The sequence below is a fragment of the Carcharhinus amblyrhynchos genome, unplaced genomic scaffold, assembly GCF_965287045.1.
Source record: "Carcharhinus amblyrhynchos unplaced genomic scaffold, sCarAmb.v2.hapA scaffold_37, whole genome shotgun sequence".
Classification (NCBI taxonomy): Eukaryota; Metazoa; Chordata; class Chondrichthyes; order Carcharhiniformes; family Carcharhinidae; genus Carcharhinus; species Carcharhinus amblyrhynchos.
Window position 1 is genome coordinate 455,917 of NW_027649778.1, and position 14,195 is coordinate 470,111.

Consider the following 14,195-nt stretch of genomic DNA (forward strand, 5'->3'; position numbering starts at 1 on the left):
ATGGGGGGGAAGGGGGAATCGGGATATGGGGGGGAAGGGGAATCGGGATATGGGGGGAATGGGGAATCAGGATATGGGGGGGAAGGGGAATCGGGATATGGGAGGGAAGGGAGAATCGGGATATGGGGGGGAAGGGGGAATCGGGATATGGGGGGGAAGGGGAATCGGGATATGGGGGGGAAGGGGAATCGGGATATGGGGGGGAAGGGGGAATCGGGATATGGGGGGGAAGGGGGAATCGGGATATGGGGGGAAGGGGAATCGGGATATGGAGGGAGGGGGGAATCGGGATATGGAGGGAGGGGGAATCGGGATATGGGGGGAAGGGGAATCGGGATATGGGGGGAAGGGGGAATCGGGATATGGGGGGGAAGGGGAATCGGGATATGGAGGGAGGGGGGAATCGGGATATGGAGGGAGGGGGGAATCGGGATATGGGGGGAAGGGGGAATCGGGATATGGGGGGAAGGGGGAATCGGGATATGGGGGGAAGGGGGAATCGGGATATGGGGGGAAGAGGGAATCAGGATAGGGGGGGAAGGGGGAATCGGGATATGGAGGGAGGGGGGAATCGGGATATGGGGGGAAGGGGGAATCGGGATATGGGGGGAGGGGGGAATCGGGATATGGGGGGAAGGGGGAATCGGGATATGGGGGGGGAAGGGGAATCGGGATATGGGGGGAAGGGGGAATCGGGATATGGGGGGAAGGGGGAATCGGGATATGGGGGGAAGAGGGAATCAGGATAGGGGGGGAAGGGGGAATCGGGATATGGAGGGAGGGGGGAATCGGGATATGGGGGGAAGGGGGAATCGGGATATGGGGGGAAGGGGGAATCGGGATATGGGGGGAAGGGGAATCGGGATATGGAGGGAGGGGGGAATCGGGATATGGGGGGAAGGGGGAATCGGGATATGGGGGGAAGGGGAATCGGGATATGGGGGGAAGGGGGAATCGGGATATGGGGGGGAAGGGGGAATCGGGATATGGAGGGAGGGGGGAATCGGGATATGGAGGGAGGGGGGAATCGGGATATGGGGGGAAGGGGGAAATCGGGATATGGGGGGAAGGGGGAATCGGGAATCGGGATATGGGGGGGAAGGGGGATTCGGGATATGGGGGGAAGGGGGAATCGGGATATGGGGGGGAAGGGGGATTCGGGATATGGGGGGAAGGGGGAATCGGGATATGGGGGGGGATGGGGAAATCGGGATATGGGGGGAAGGGGGAATCGGGAATCGGGATATGGGGGGAAGGGGGAATCGGGATATGGGGGGGGATGGGGAATCGGGATATGGGGGGGAAGGGGGAATCGGGATATGGGGGGAATCGGGAATCGGGATATGGGGGGGAAGGGGGAATCGGGATATGGGGGGAAGGGGGAATCGGGAATCGGGATATGGGGGGGAAGGGGGAATCGGGATATGGGGGGGGGGATGGGGAAATCGGGATATGGGGGGAAGGGGGAATCGGGATATGGGGGGAAGGGGGAATCGGGAATCGGGATATGGGGGGAAGGGGGAATCGGGATATGGGGGGGGATGGGGAAATCGGGATATGGGGGGAATGGGGAAATCGGGATATGGGGGGGGAAGGGGGAAATCGGGATATGGGGGTGGATGGGGAAATCGGGATATGGGGGGGGATGGGGAAATCGGGATATGGGGGGGGAAGGGGGAATTGGGATATTAAATTTGATGATCAGCCATGATCAAGACTAATGGCACCAAACTGCCTACTCCTGCTTCTATCATCAAGAGCAGATCCAAGGTTAGGAATCCTGTGGTGAGTAACTCACTTCCTGATTCCCCAAATCTTGCCCACAATCTACAAGGCACAAGTCAGGAATGTGATGGACTACTTTCTGCTTGCCTGGATGGGTGCAACTCCACTCAAGAAGCTCAACACCATCCAGGACAAAACCACCTACTTGATTGGCACCCCATCCACTACCTTAAACAACCATTCCCTCCACCACCGACACACAGTGACCACCGTGTGTTCTATCTACAGGATGCGCTGCAGAAACTCATAAAAACACAGAATATAGAACAGTACAGCACAGTACAGGCCATTCAGCCCTCGATGTTGTGCTGAGCTATGTCCAATCCCAAGATCAAGCTATCCCACTCCCTATCATTCTGGAGTGCTCCATGTGCCTATCCAAAAACCGCTTAAAAGTTACTAAAGTATCCGACTCCACTATCACAGCAGGCAGTGCATTCCACACCCCAACCTCTCTCTGAGTGAAGCATCTACCTCGGACATCCCTCCTATATCTCCCCCCATGAACCTTATAATTATGCCCCCTAGTAACAGCTACATCCACCTGAGGAAATAGTCTCTGCACGTCCACTCTATCAATCCCCCTCATCTTATAAACCAGGGTCATTCCTATTTCCTTTCTTGAAGAGAGGAACAACATTCGCCACTCTCCAGTCCTCTGGCACAAGCCCCATGGACAGTGAGGACCCAAAGATCAAAGCTAAAGGCTCCATAATCTCATCCCTTGCTGCCCAAAGTATCCTAGGATGTATCCCATCTGACCCAGGGGACTTATCCACCCTCAGGTTTTTCAAAATTGCTAATATATCTTCCCTCAGAACATCTACCTCCTCCATCCTATCAGCCTGTATCACGCACTCATCCTCAAAAACATTACCCCTCTCCTTAGTGAACACTGAAGAAAAGTGTTCATTCATCACCTCATCTGTCTCTTCTGACTCCATGCACAAGTTCCCACGACTATCCTTAACTGGCCCTAACCTCACCCTGGTCATTCTTGTATTTCTCACATAAGAGTAAAAAGCCTTGGGGTTTTCCTTAATCCAACCCACCAACGACTTTTCATGCCTCCTCCTAGCTCTTCTAAACTCTTTCTTTAACTCATTCCTTGCTATCTTGTAGCCCTCAAGCGACCCAACTGAACCTTGTTTTCTCATCCTTACACATGCTTCCTTTTCCCTCTTGACAGACATTCAACCTCCTCTGAACCATGGTTCCCTCACTCGGCCATTTCCTCCCTGCATGACAGGGACATAAAAAGCTCCACTTTTCGTTTGTGCCCATACCTGACAGTTTCTGCTCCCATCTTACGCTCCCTAATTCTTGCCTAATCGCATCATAATTACCCCTGCCCCAGGTATAAACCTTGCCCTGCCATGTGACCCTATCCGTCTCCATTGCAAAAATGAAGGACACTGAATTGTGGTCACCGTCTCCAAAGTGCTCTCCCACAATCAAATCTAACACTTGGCCCGGTTCATCACCCAGTATCAAGTCCAATGTGGCCCCACCTCTTGTCGGCTTATCCACATATTGTGTCAGGAAACCTTCCTGCACACACTGTACAAAGAGTGTCCCATCCAAACTATTTGACCTATAAAAGTTCCAATCAATATTTGGAAAGTTAAAGTCACCCATGATAACTACCCTGTGACCTCCACACCTATCTATAATCTGCTTTGCCATTTCCTCCTCCACATCTCTATTACCATTTGGGGGCCGATAGAAAACTCCTAACAACGTGACCGATCCTTTCCTATTTCTAACTTCAGCCCATATTACCTCAGTCGGCAGATCCCCCTCGAAATGCCTTTCAGCAGCCGTTAAACTATCCTTGATTAACAATGTTACTCCTCCACCTCTTTTACCACCTTCCCTACTCTTACTGAAACATCTATACCCCGGAACTGCCAACAACCATTCCTGTCCCTGTTCTAACCGTGTCTCCGTAATGGCCACAAGGTCATAGTCCCAAGCACCAATCCACACTCCAAGTTCACCTAACTAAGGTTTCCTTAGACAGCAGCAGCAAAATTTGCAACTTTTGCCATCTAGAAGGACAAGGGTAGCAAATATCTGGAAACACCATTTGGAGGTTCCCCTCCAAGCCAACTCACCATCTCAAACTAAAACTATCTCATCGATCCTTCATCGTCACTGTTTAAAACCCTAGAACTCTCTCCCTAACAGCACTGTGGGTGTACCTACAGCAGATAGACTGCAGCAGTTCAGGAAGGTGATTATCCAGCACCATCAGACAGACAAGGCGGTAAACACTGATTTAACCAGGCAAGCTCACATCCTGAAAACACATCTGCAAAAAGTCAGTTTGTGCTAATTCCATTTTCAAACACCCGAGGCTTTGAACTGATTCCCTACAGTTCTTCAATATTTGTGCAGTGACTGTAGAGAAAAATTCTTCTGATGGTAATAATTTATTGGTGAATTTGGTGGGGGGGGTGGTGCAATTGATTATACTTCACAGTCTAACTTATCACTTTGTTTAATTCCCTCTGGAATATCACATGCACACACTCACATACACACACACTCACATACACACACACTCACCCAGATAAAACTCACACACACTCACATACACACACACTCACCCAGATAAAACACACACACACACACACACACACACATACACAGACACAGACACTCACCCTCACACACACAGACACACACACACACATACACACACACACCGTCACACATACACACACACGCATACACAGACACACACACTCACCCTCACACACAAACACACACACATACACATAAGGTGTCTTGGCGTTTATTGGTAGGGGGATTGAATTTAGGAGCTGCAGTGTTATGTTGCAACTGTACACAACTCTGGTGCAGCCGCACTTGGAGTACTGTGTGCAGTTCTGGTCCCCACATTACAGGAAGGATGTGGAGGCTTTGGAGAGGGTGCAGAGGAGGTTTACCAGGATGTTGCCTGGTATGGAGGGGAGGTCCTATGAGGAGAGACTGAGGGATTTGAGGTTGTTTTCGTTAGAAAGAAGGCGGCTAAGAGGGGACCTTATTGAAACATATAAGATGATTAGAGGTTTAGATAGGGTGGACAGTGATAGACTTTTTCCTCGGATGGAGAAAGCTAGCACGAGGGGGCATGGCTTTAAATTAAGGGGTGGTAGTTGTAGGACGGATGTCAGGGGTAGGTTCTTTACCCAGAGGGTGGTGGGGGATTGGAATGCCCTGCCTGCTACGGTTGTAAATGCGCCTAGTTTGGGGGCGTTTAAGGGATCCGTGGATAGGTTTATGGATGGAAAGGGATTGGTTTAGGTTAGAGGGTCATTGTTTTTTAATTGGTCGGCGCAACATCAAGGGCCGAAGGGCCTGTTCTGCGCTGTAATGTTCTATGTTCTATACACATACACGCCCACACAGACACAGACACACACACACAAACACCCAGATAAAACTCTCACACACACACAGACACAGACACACACACACACTCACCCTCACGCACACAGACACACACACACACACGCACAAACACCCAGATAAAACTCACACACACACAGACACGCATACACACAGACACACAAACACACACAAACACCCCGATAAAACTCACATATACACACACACACACTCTCACGCTGACACATTCGCAGACACACACTCATCCACACAAACTCACATGCACATACACATATTTATACACACACACACACACACACACCCTCACACAAACAAATTCACATGCACATACACACACACACACATTTATACACACACACTCACACACACATTCACGCTCTCACATTCACAACACACACACACACACAAACTCACATGCACATACACACAGGTAAAACACACAGTCTGTCACTCACACACACCCACACACACACTCTCACTCACACACACACTTACACATTCATACACACGCCCACACTCTCACACACACATTCATACACACGCCCACACTCTCACACACACATTCATACACACGCCCACACTCTCACACACACATTCATACACACATTCACAAACACACACACTCATGCTCTCACATTCACAACACACACTCGCGCACACACACACACTTACACACACACATATGCACATACACTCTCATATTCACACACACACACACTCACATACACACACTCACATACACAGACCTACACACAAACTCAGATGCACATACACACACATGCATTTATACACACACGCAGATAAAACACACACACGCACACACATTCACACACACACAGATAAAACACACACTCACTCACACACACTGATAAAACACACACGCACACACACAGATAAAACAGACACTCACTCACACACACTGATAAAACACACACACACACATACATTCACACACAAACTCACATGCACATACACACACGTGCATTTACACACACAGATAAAACACACACACACACATTCACACACACAAACATTCACAGACACACTCATGCTCTCACAATCACAACACACACTCACATTCACAAAACACATTCACTCACACATTCACACACAGGCACTCACATTCACATGCTCAAACACACACTCACACGCACAAACACACACATTCACACTTTCACACTCACACACACATTCACTTTCACACTCACACTTTCTCACACACACGCTCACATATTCACTCACACACACGCACACTCACGCTCACACACTTATACACTAACACTCTCACATTCACACACACACACACATACAGCCACACACACACTCACTCACATTTACACGTACACTCTCACATACTCTACACAGTCACATACACACACAGACTCACACACTCTCACACATACAAATACACACACTCATACATACACAGATACACACACACACATTCATGTTCACACACACACAGACACACACACAGACACACACACACACACACAGACACACACACACACAGACACACACACACACAGTATTTAGTACCTGGGATGTGTTTAGCCCAGCTAATGAGAACGACCAGCTCTCTGTCTGCCAGGTCACAGAGTGTGGTGAGGACTTTGACATCACTCTCAGGGGTACTCGGATCAGCCATAGCGAAGATCTTGTCTGGTTCCACCAATAGGAGATGGGAGACAATTTGATTTCCTGTAAGAAAAAGTCAAGTTTTGAAATGCTGAGCTAATTCCCGGCGATTGATGGATATTTATTGGCTCAGTCAGCTACCAATCAAAAATCATAATCCATGGGATTATCCTCACTGCCCTTTGATCTTCAATGCCCTCTGACCCTCACCATCCTCCAAGCCTCGCTGCCCTCTGGTGCTTGACCCTGCGAACCTCAACAGACTCTAACCCTCACAATGTTCAGACCCTCTCTCCCCATTGGTCTATCTAATTTACCCTCTCCCCTTTACCTTGCCTCTCCTCATAAATGAACCATTTACCCAGATACATCAATTCAGTTCCCTTCACACACACACGAGGAGTGGGACAAATCACATCAGTGAGACCAGGGCCGGAGTGAGGTGTGAGGCTATTGAGAACTTGGAGCTGAGGGGAAGGAGATGATTTCTGCTTTTTCTCCTTGCTTCCCACCTTCTAAATCCCAGGTGTTGTCTTGCCCTGCTGCAGTAGTGAGGACACAAGGGAAAGAGCAGATTGGTAAGTAGAAAGGTCGGGTAAGTATTTAATCATTCTATCACTTGTAGTCTCTGAGGTAATTTCTGTGGTTTAGAGTTTGTAAAGGTTATATTCAGCAGTAACGAGGAGCAGAAAAGAAGGGCCTGAGAGAATTGGATATAAGCTGAAACAAAACATCTTTCAAAAGTTTAATTTAAAGGGGTAAGACATGACAGGAGGGCTCCAAGCTGTGGTTTGCTCCTCTTGCTCCATGTGGGAGGTTGGGGACAGTTCCAGTGCCCTGGGCCAGCATGTGTATGGGAAAAGTATCCAGCTGCAGCTCCTCGAAGCTCCAGTTTCAGAGCTGGAGTGGTGACTGGAGACACTGTGGAGCGTCCACGAGTCAGAGAATATCGTGGATAGCACGTATAGAGAGGTGGTCACACTGCAGGCTCAGACTCCGCAGGCAGGAAGGAAATAGGTGACCACCAGAACAAGAGAGATAGGCAGGTAGTGCAGGAATCTCCTGTGACCATTTCCCTGCAGAATAGATATACCATTTTGGATACTTTTGAGGGGAATGACCTCTCTGAGGAAAGCAGTAGCAGCCAGACTCACTGCGCCACGGTTGGTTCTGCTGCAGAGGGGAGGGGTAAAATGTGTGCCAGTGCAATAGTTATAGGGGATTTAATTGTAAGGGGAATAGACAGGCATTTCTGTGGCCACAAACGAGATTCCAGGATGGTATGTTGCTCCCTGGTGCTAGGGTCAAGGATGTCTTGCAGCAGCCACAGGGCATTCTGAAGGAGGAGGGCAAACAGTCAATGTAGGTCACATTGGCATAGATGACATGGGTAAAAAGAGAATGAATAAGGCCCTCAAAAAAGAATATAAGGATATTCCTCATAGAATATCAGACACGTCAGCATGGACTTACAAAAGGGAAATCATACTTGATGAATCTATTGGAATTTTTTGAGGATGTAATTAGTTGAGTTGACCGAGGAGAACCTGTGGATGTGGTTTATTCAGACTTTCAGAAGGCTTTCGACAAGGTCTGACATAACAGACTACTGTGTAAAATTAAAGCATGTGGGATTGTAGGTAATGTCTTCAGATGGATAGAAAGCTGGTTAGCAAATAGGAAGCAAAGAGTTGACATAAATGGGTCTTTTTCTGATTGGCAGGCAGCGACTAGTGGGGTTCCACAGGGATCTGTGCTCAGACCCCAACAGTTCACATTATATATTAATGATTTGGAAAAGGGAACTGAATATATTATCTCCAAATTTGCAGATGATATAAAGTTGGGTGGGAGGGTGAGCTGTGAGGAGGATACAGAGATGCTTCAGTGTGATCTGGACAGGTTGAGTGTGTGGGTATCTGCATGGCAGATGCAGTATAATGTGGATAAATGTGAGGTTATCCACTTTGGTAGCAATAATAGGAAGACAGATTATTATTTGAATGGGTGTAAATTGAGAGGACTGGATACTCAGTGTGAGCTTGGAATCCTCGTGCATCAGTCACTGAAAGTAAGTGTGCAGGTACAGCAGGCAGTAAAGAAGGCAAATGGTATGTTGGCCTTCATAGCGAGAGGATTTGAGTACAGGGATAAGGATGTTTTGCTGTAATTGTACAGGGTGTTGGTGAGGCCACACTTGGAATATTGTGTACAGTTTTGGTCTCCTTATCTGAGGAAGGATGTCCTTGCTATAGAGGGAGCACAGCGAGGGTTTACCAGGCTGATTCCTGGGATGGCAGGTCTGTCATATGAGGAGAGACTAAATCAGTTAGGATTATATTCACTGGAGTTTAGAAGAGTGAGAGGGGATCTGATAGAAACTTATAAAATTCTAACAGGGTTAGACAGGGTAGATTCAGAAAGAATGTTCCCGATGGTGGGGGAGCCCAGAACTAGGGGTCAGAGTTTGAGGATAAGGGGTAAACCTTTTAGAACTGAGGTGAGGAGAAATTTCTTCACCCAGAGGGTGGTGAATGTATGGAATTCACTCCCACTGAAAGTAGTTGAGGTCAAAACATTGTCTGAAGAAGTAGTTAGATATAACTCTTGGGGCAAAAGGGATTGAGGGATATGGGGGGAAGGGGGGGATCAGGATATTGGATTTGATGATCAGCCGTGATCAGAATGAATGACAGAGCAGGCTGGAAAGGCCGAATGGCCTCCTCCTGCTTCTAGTTTCTATTTTTCTATGTTTCATGAATTTTTTTTTATTGGGGGGCTAATGGAGCTGAGGAAATGATTACTTCTTTCATGGGAAATTCTATAAACGTGTGAAGCTGGGTGAATTACGGGGCTGTGGGGAGAGAGCAATGCAGTGGGATTGGTTGGGAGAACTCCAAAACTGAGCCAGCACGAGTTGAAGTGCTGAATGGCCTCCTGCTCTAACGTCTGTAAAATTCAAACCTCATCATTTGAACTGTGACCTCATTCCCAGTGAGATTTGGGAAATGCTGTGACCCTTACCCTTGCAAATAGCTGATCGAGAGCTCTTACCAAAGATAAAAGTCACCCAGGCTCAAAATGTTGGCTCTACTCTCTCGCCACAGATACTGTCAGAGCCGCTGAGATTCCCCAGCATTTTATGTTTTGATGTGTGAGAGAGTTCTCACCAATCAGTTCCGTAGTTAGTCCAAAAGGGGGGGTGACCGCAAAGACATAAGGGTTTCAAAGTGTGGAGCTTTACCTGACTTTTTGCTGGGTTGGCAACATTGTGAGTTCATGTATGTAATACCCACGTCATCAAATCGTCGCTTGTATTTCTGTCGACCACCCCTCACACGGTCTAAGCGTACACCTGGGGACACAAAAACAACAGCTACTGAACTAACGTTTGCACAGAATGATCCCAATAAAGTCCTTAAAAATCACTTCATTTTTTGTTGCTGGGTGTTACTAAGAGGACAAACAATGACCCAGAAACGCACAAATCAATTTTCAGCACGAGTCTGTCATGGAACTGAATGAAACTTTAACACTTCACCCCTCAATGCAACACTCTGATATACCCCACACCCCTCACTGTAACACTCTGATATACCCCACACCCCTCACTGTAACACTCTGATATACCCCACACCCCTCACTGTAACACTCTGATATACCCCACACCCCTCACTGTAACACTCTGATATACCCCACACCCCTCACTGTAACACTCTGATATATCCCACACCCCTCACTGTAACACTCTGATATATCCCACACCCCTCACTGTAACACTCTGACATACCCCACACCCCTCACTGTAACACTCTGATATACCCCACACCCCTCACTGTAACACTCTGATATACCCCACACCCCTCACTGTAACACTCTGATATACCCCACACCCCTCACTGTAACACTCTGATATACCCCACACCCCTCACTGTAACACTCTGATATACCCCACACCCCTCACTGTAACACTCTGATATACCCCACACCCCTCACTGTAACACTCTGATATACCCCACACCCCTCACTGTAACACTCTGATATACCCCACACCCCTCACTGTAACACTCTGATATATCCCACACCCCTCACTGTAACACTCTGATATACCCCACACCCCTCACTGTAACACTCTGATATATCCCACACCCCTCACTGTAACACTCTGATATACCCCACACCCCTCACTGTAACACTCTGATATACCCCACACCCCTCACTGTAACACTCTGATATATCCCACACCCCTCACTGTAACACTCTGATATATCCCACACCCCTCACTGTAACACTCTGATATACCCCACACCCCTCACTGTAACACTCTGATATATCCCACACCCCTCACTGTAACACTCTGATATACCCCACACCCCTCACTGTAACACTCTGATATACCCCAAACCCCTCACTGTAACACTCTGATATATCCCACACCCCTCACTGTAACACTCTGGTATACCCCACACCCCTCACTGTAATACTCTGGTATACCGCACACCCCTCACTGTAACACTCTGGTATACCGCACACCCCTCACTGTAACACTCTGGTATACCGCACACCCCTCACTGTAACACTCTGATATATCCCACACCCCTCACTGTAACACTCTGATATATCCCACACCCCTCACTGTAACACTCTGATATATCCGACACCCCTCACTGTAACACTCTGATATACCCCACACCCCTCACTGTAACACTCTGATATACCCCACACCCCTCACTGTAACACTCTGATATACCGCACACCCCTCACTGTAACACTCTGATATATCCCACACCCCTCACTGTAACACTCTGATATACCCCACACCCCTCACTGTAACACTCTGATATACCCCACACCCCTCACTGTAACACTCTGATATACCGTGCAGAGCTCACTGTATGTGTGATGTGCTGCTTACCTCCCATCTCGGTGAGTAGGGAATATTCCATCACACTTGTGGCTTGCAGGTTGTGGACAGGCTTTGGGAGTCAGGAGGTGAGTTATACTCTGTAGAATTCCCAATCTGACCTGTTCTTATAGCCGTGGTACCTATATGGTTAGTGCAGTTCAGTTTCTGCTGAGTGGTAACCCCCAGGATGATGGTAGTGAGGACGTGCTGCAGTAGCACTGCCACTGAATGTCAATGGGGGATGGTTGCATTTTCTCTAGAAGATGGTCATTGCTTGGCACTGTGTGGCAGAAAAATTATTTGTCACTCATTAACCCAAGCCTTGAATGTTGTCCAGGTGCTGCTGCATATGGGCACATAGGCACAGACTGTCTCAGTATCTGAGGAGTTATTAATAAAATTCAGCACTGTGTAATCATCGGGAATATTGTCATTGGCCTTATAAAGGAGGGAAGGTCATTGATGAAACGGCTGGTGATGTTTGAGTCGAGCTCACTACCCTGAGGGACTCCTGCAGAGATTGAGATGATTGACAAAGAAGAACCACAACCATCTTCCATAGCACGAGTTATGACCCCAGCCTATCGAGTGTTTTCCTCCTGATTCCCATTGACTGGAATCTATGAAGCCACACTCAGTCAAGCATAGCATTGATGCCAAGGCAGCCACTGTCATCTCACCTTCTGAGTCCAGCTCTTGTGCCTGTATTTGAACTAAGGCTGTAATGAGGTCAGGAGCTGCGTGGCCCTGGGGAACCCAAACTGAGCATCACTGAGCAGGTTGTCACTGAGTAAGTGCTACTTGATAGTGCTGTCGATAACTCTTTCCATCACTTTGATAACAAATAAGACTAAGCTGATCGGGCAGTAATTCTCTTTTAATCATTCGTGGGACGCAGGCATCACTGGCTGGGCCAGCATTTATTGCCCATCCCTAGTTGCCTAAGAACTGTTCAGAGTCAACCACATTGCTGTGACTCTGGAGTCACATGTAGGCCTGACCGGGTAAGGACGGTAGATTTCCTTCGCTAAAGACACGTTAATGAACCAGATGGGTTTTTCCGACAATCAACAATGGTTTCCTGGTCATCAGTAGATTCTTAACTATAGACTTTTTTTTATTGAATTCAAATTTCACCATCTGCCATGGTGGGATTCGAACCCAGGTGCCCAGGTTTGAACCCTCCATTAGCTGAGTTTCTGGATTAATAGTCTAGTGATAATACCACCAGCCATAATAATTGGCCAAGTTGAATTTGTCTTGCTTTGTGTATAGTACATACCTGGACAGTTTTCCACATTGCTGGGTAGATGCCAGTATTGTAATCGTACTAGAATAGAGTAGAATAGAATACCTACAGTGCAGAAGGAAGCCATTCGGCCCACTGAGCCTGCACCAACCACAATCCCTATCCCCATAACCCCAAATATTTAACCTAATAATCCCCATGACACTAATGGGCAATTTAGCATGGCCAATCAACTTAACCGCACATTTGTGGACTGTGGGAGGAAACTGGAGCACCCAAAGGAACCCACACAGACACTGGGAGAATGTGCAGCCTCTGCACAGACAGTGACCCGAGCCAGGAATCGAACCCAGGTCAGAGAAATATGATCATCACATAACGCGAGCAATGCAGTAAACATTTACTCAAACTTCCAGTTTGCATGGTGGTGGAGGGAATGAGACTGCTTTGTCCTGGATGGTGTCAAGCTTCTAGTGTACTACATAGAACATAGAACACTACAGCACAAACAGGCACCTCGGCCCACAAGTTGCGCCGATCACATCTATACCTACCAAGCCATAGAACTATCTGTAACTTCCAATGCCATTCGATCCCATATACTCATCCAGAAGTCTTTTAAAAGACCCCAGTGAGTTTGCCTCTACCACCACCGACAGTAGCCGATTCCACTCACTCACCACCCTCTGAGTGAAAAACTTTCCCCTAACATCTCCTCTGTACCTGCTCCCCAGCACCTTAAACCTGTGTCCTCTCATAGTGACCATTTCAGCCCTGGGAAATAGCCTCCGAGAATCCACCCTATCTATTCCTCTCAACATTTTATAAACCTCTATCAGGTCGCCTCTCAACCTTCGTCCCTCCGGGGAGAAGAGACCGAGCTCCCTCAACCTATCCTCATAAGGCATGCCTCCCAATCCAGGCCTGGAATACCAGGCTCTGTGTGAACTGTGCTCGATTAGTACATCAATCTGGATGGTGAGATGGTAAGTTTTCTGTTGAAAAAGTTTTCTGTCGCTGGATTCCGGGGAAGTGCCGGAAGATTGGAAAACGGCTAATGTTACGCCGTTGTTTAAGAAGGGTGCCAGGCAAAAGGCAGGGAATTATAGGCCTGTTAGTTTAACGTCTGTTGTAGGTAAAATGTTAGAATCCATCATCAAGGAGGAAATTGCGAGGCATCTTGAGGGGAACTGCTTGATA

General features: G+C 47.9%; 1 protein-coding gene across 3 annotated transcripts in view; it reads right to left on the bottom strand.

Moving 5' to 3' along the window:
• The window catches only part of LOC145362275 (estrogen-related receptor gamma-like), a 54,237-nt gene that overhangs the window by 20,239 nt on the left and 19,803 nt on the right, over nucleotides 1–14,195 (bottom strand). For 2 of the 3 annotated variants that reach the window (XM_080218362.1, XM_080218361.1), the window contains exons 4-5: nucleotides 10,085–10,195; nucleotides 6,742–6,903 (exon numbers count right to left, since the gene is read on the bottom strand). In XM_080218362.1, the coding sequence (XP_080074488.1) occupies nucleotides 6,742–6,903; nucleotides 10,085–10,195 (273 nt within the window). Of the gene's footprint in view, nucleotides 1–6,741; nucleotides 6,904–10,084; nucleotides 10,196–11,755; nucleotides 12,027–14,195 lie in introns of all 3 variants that reach the window. The other variant, XM_080218363.1, reaches the window with a different exon arrangement.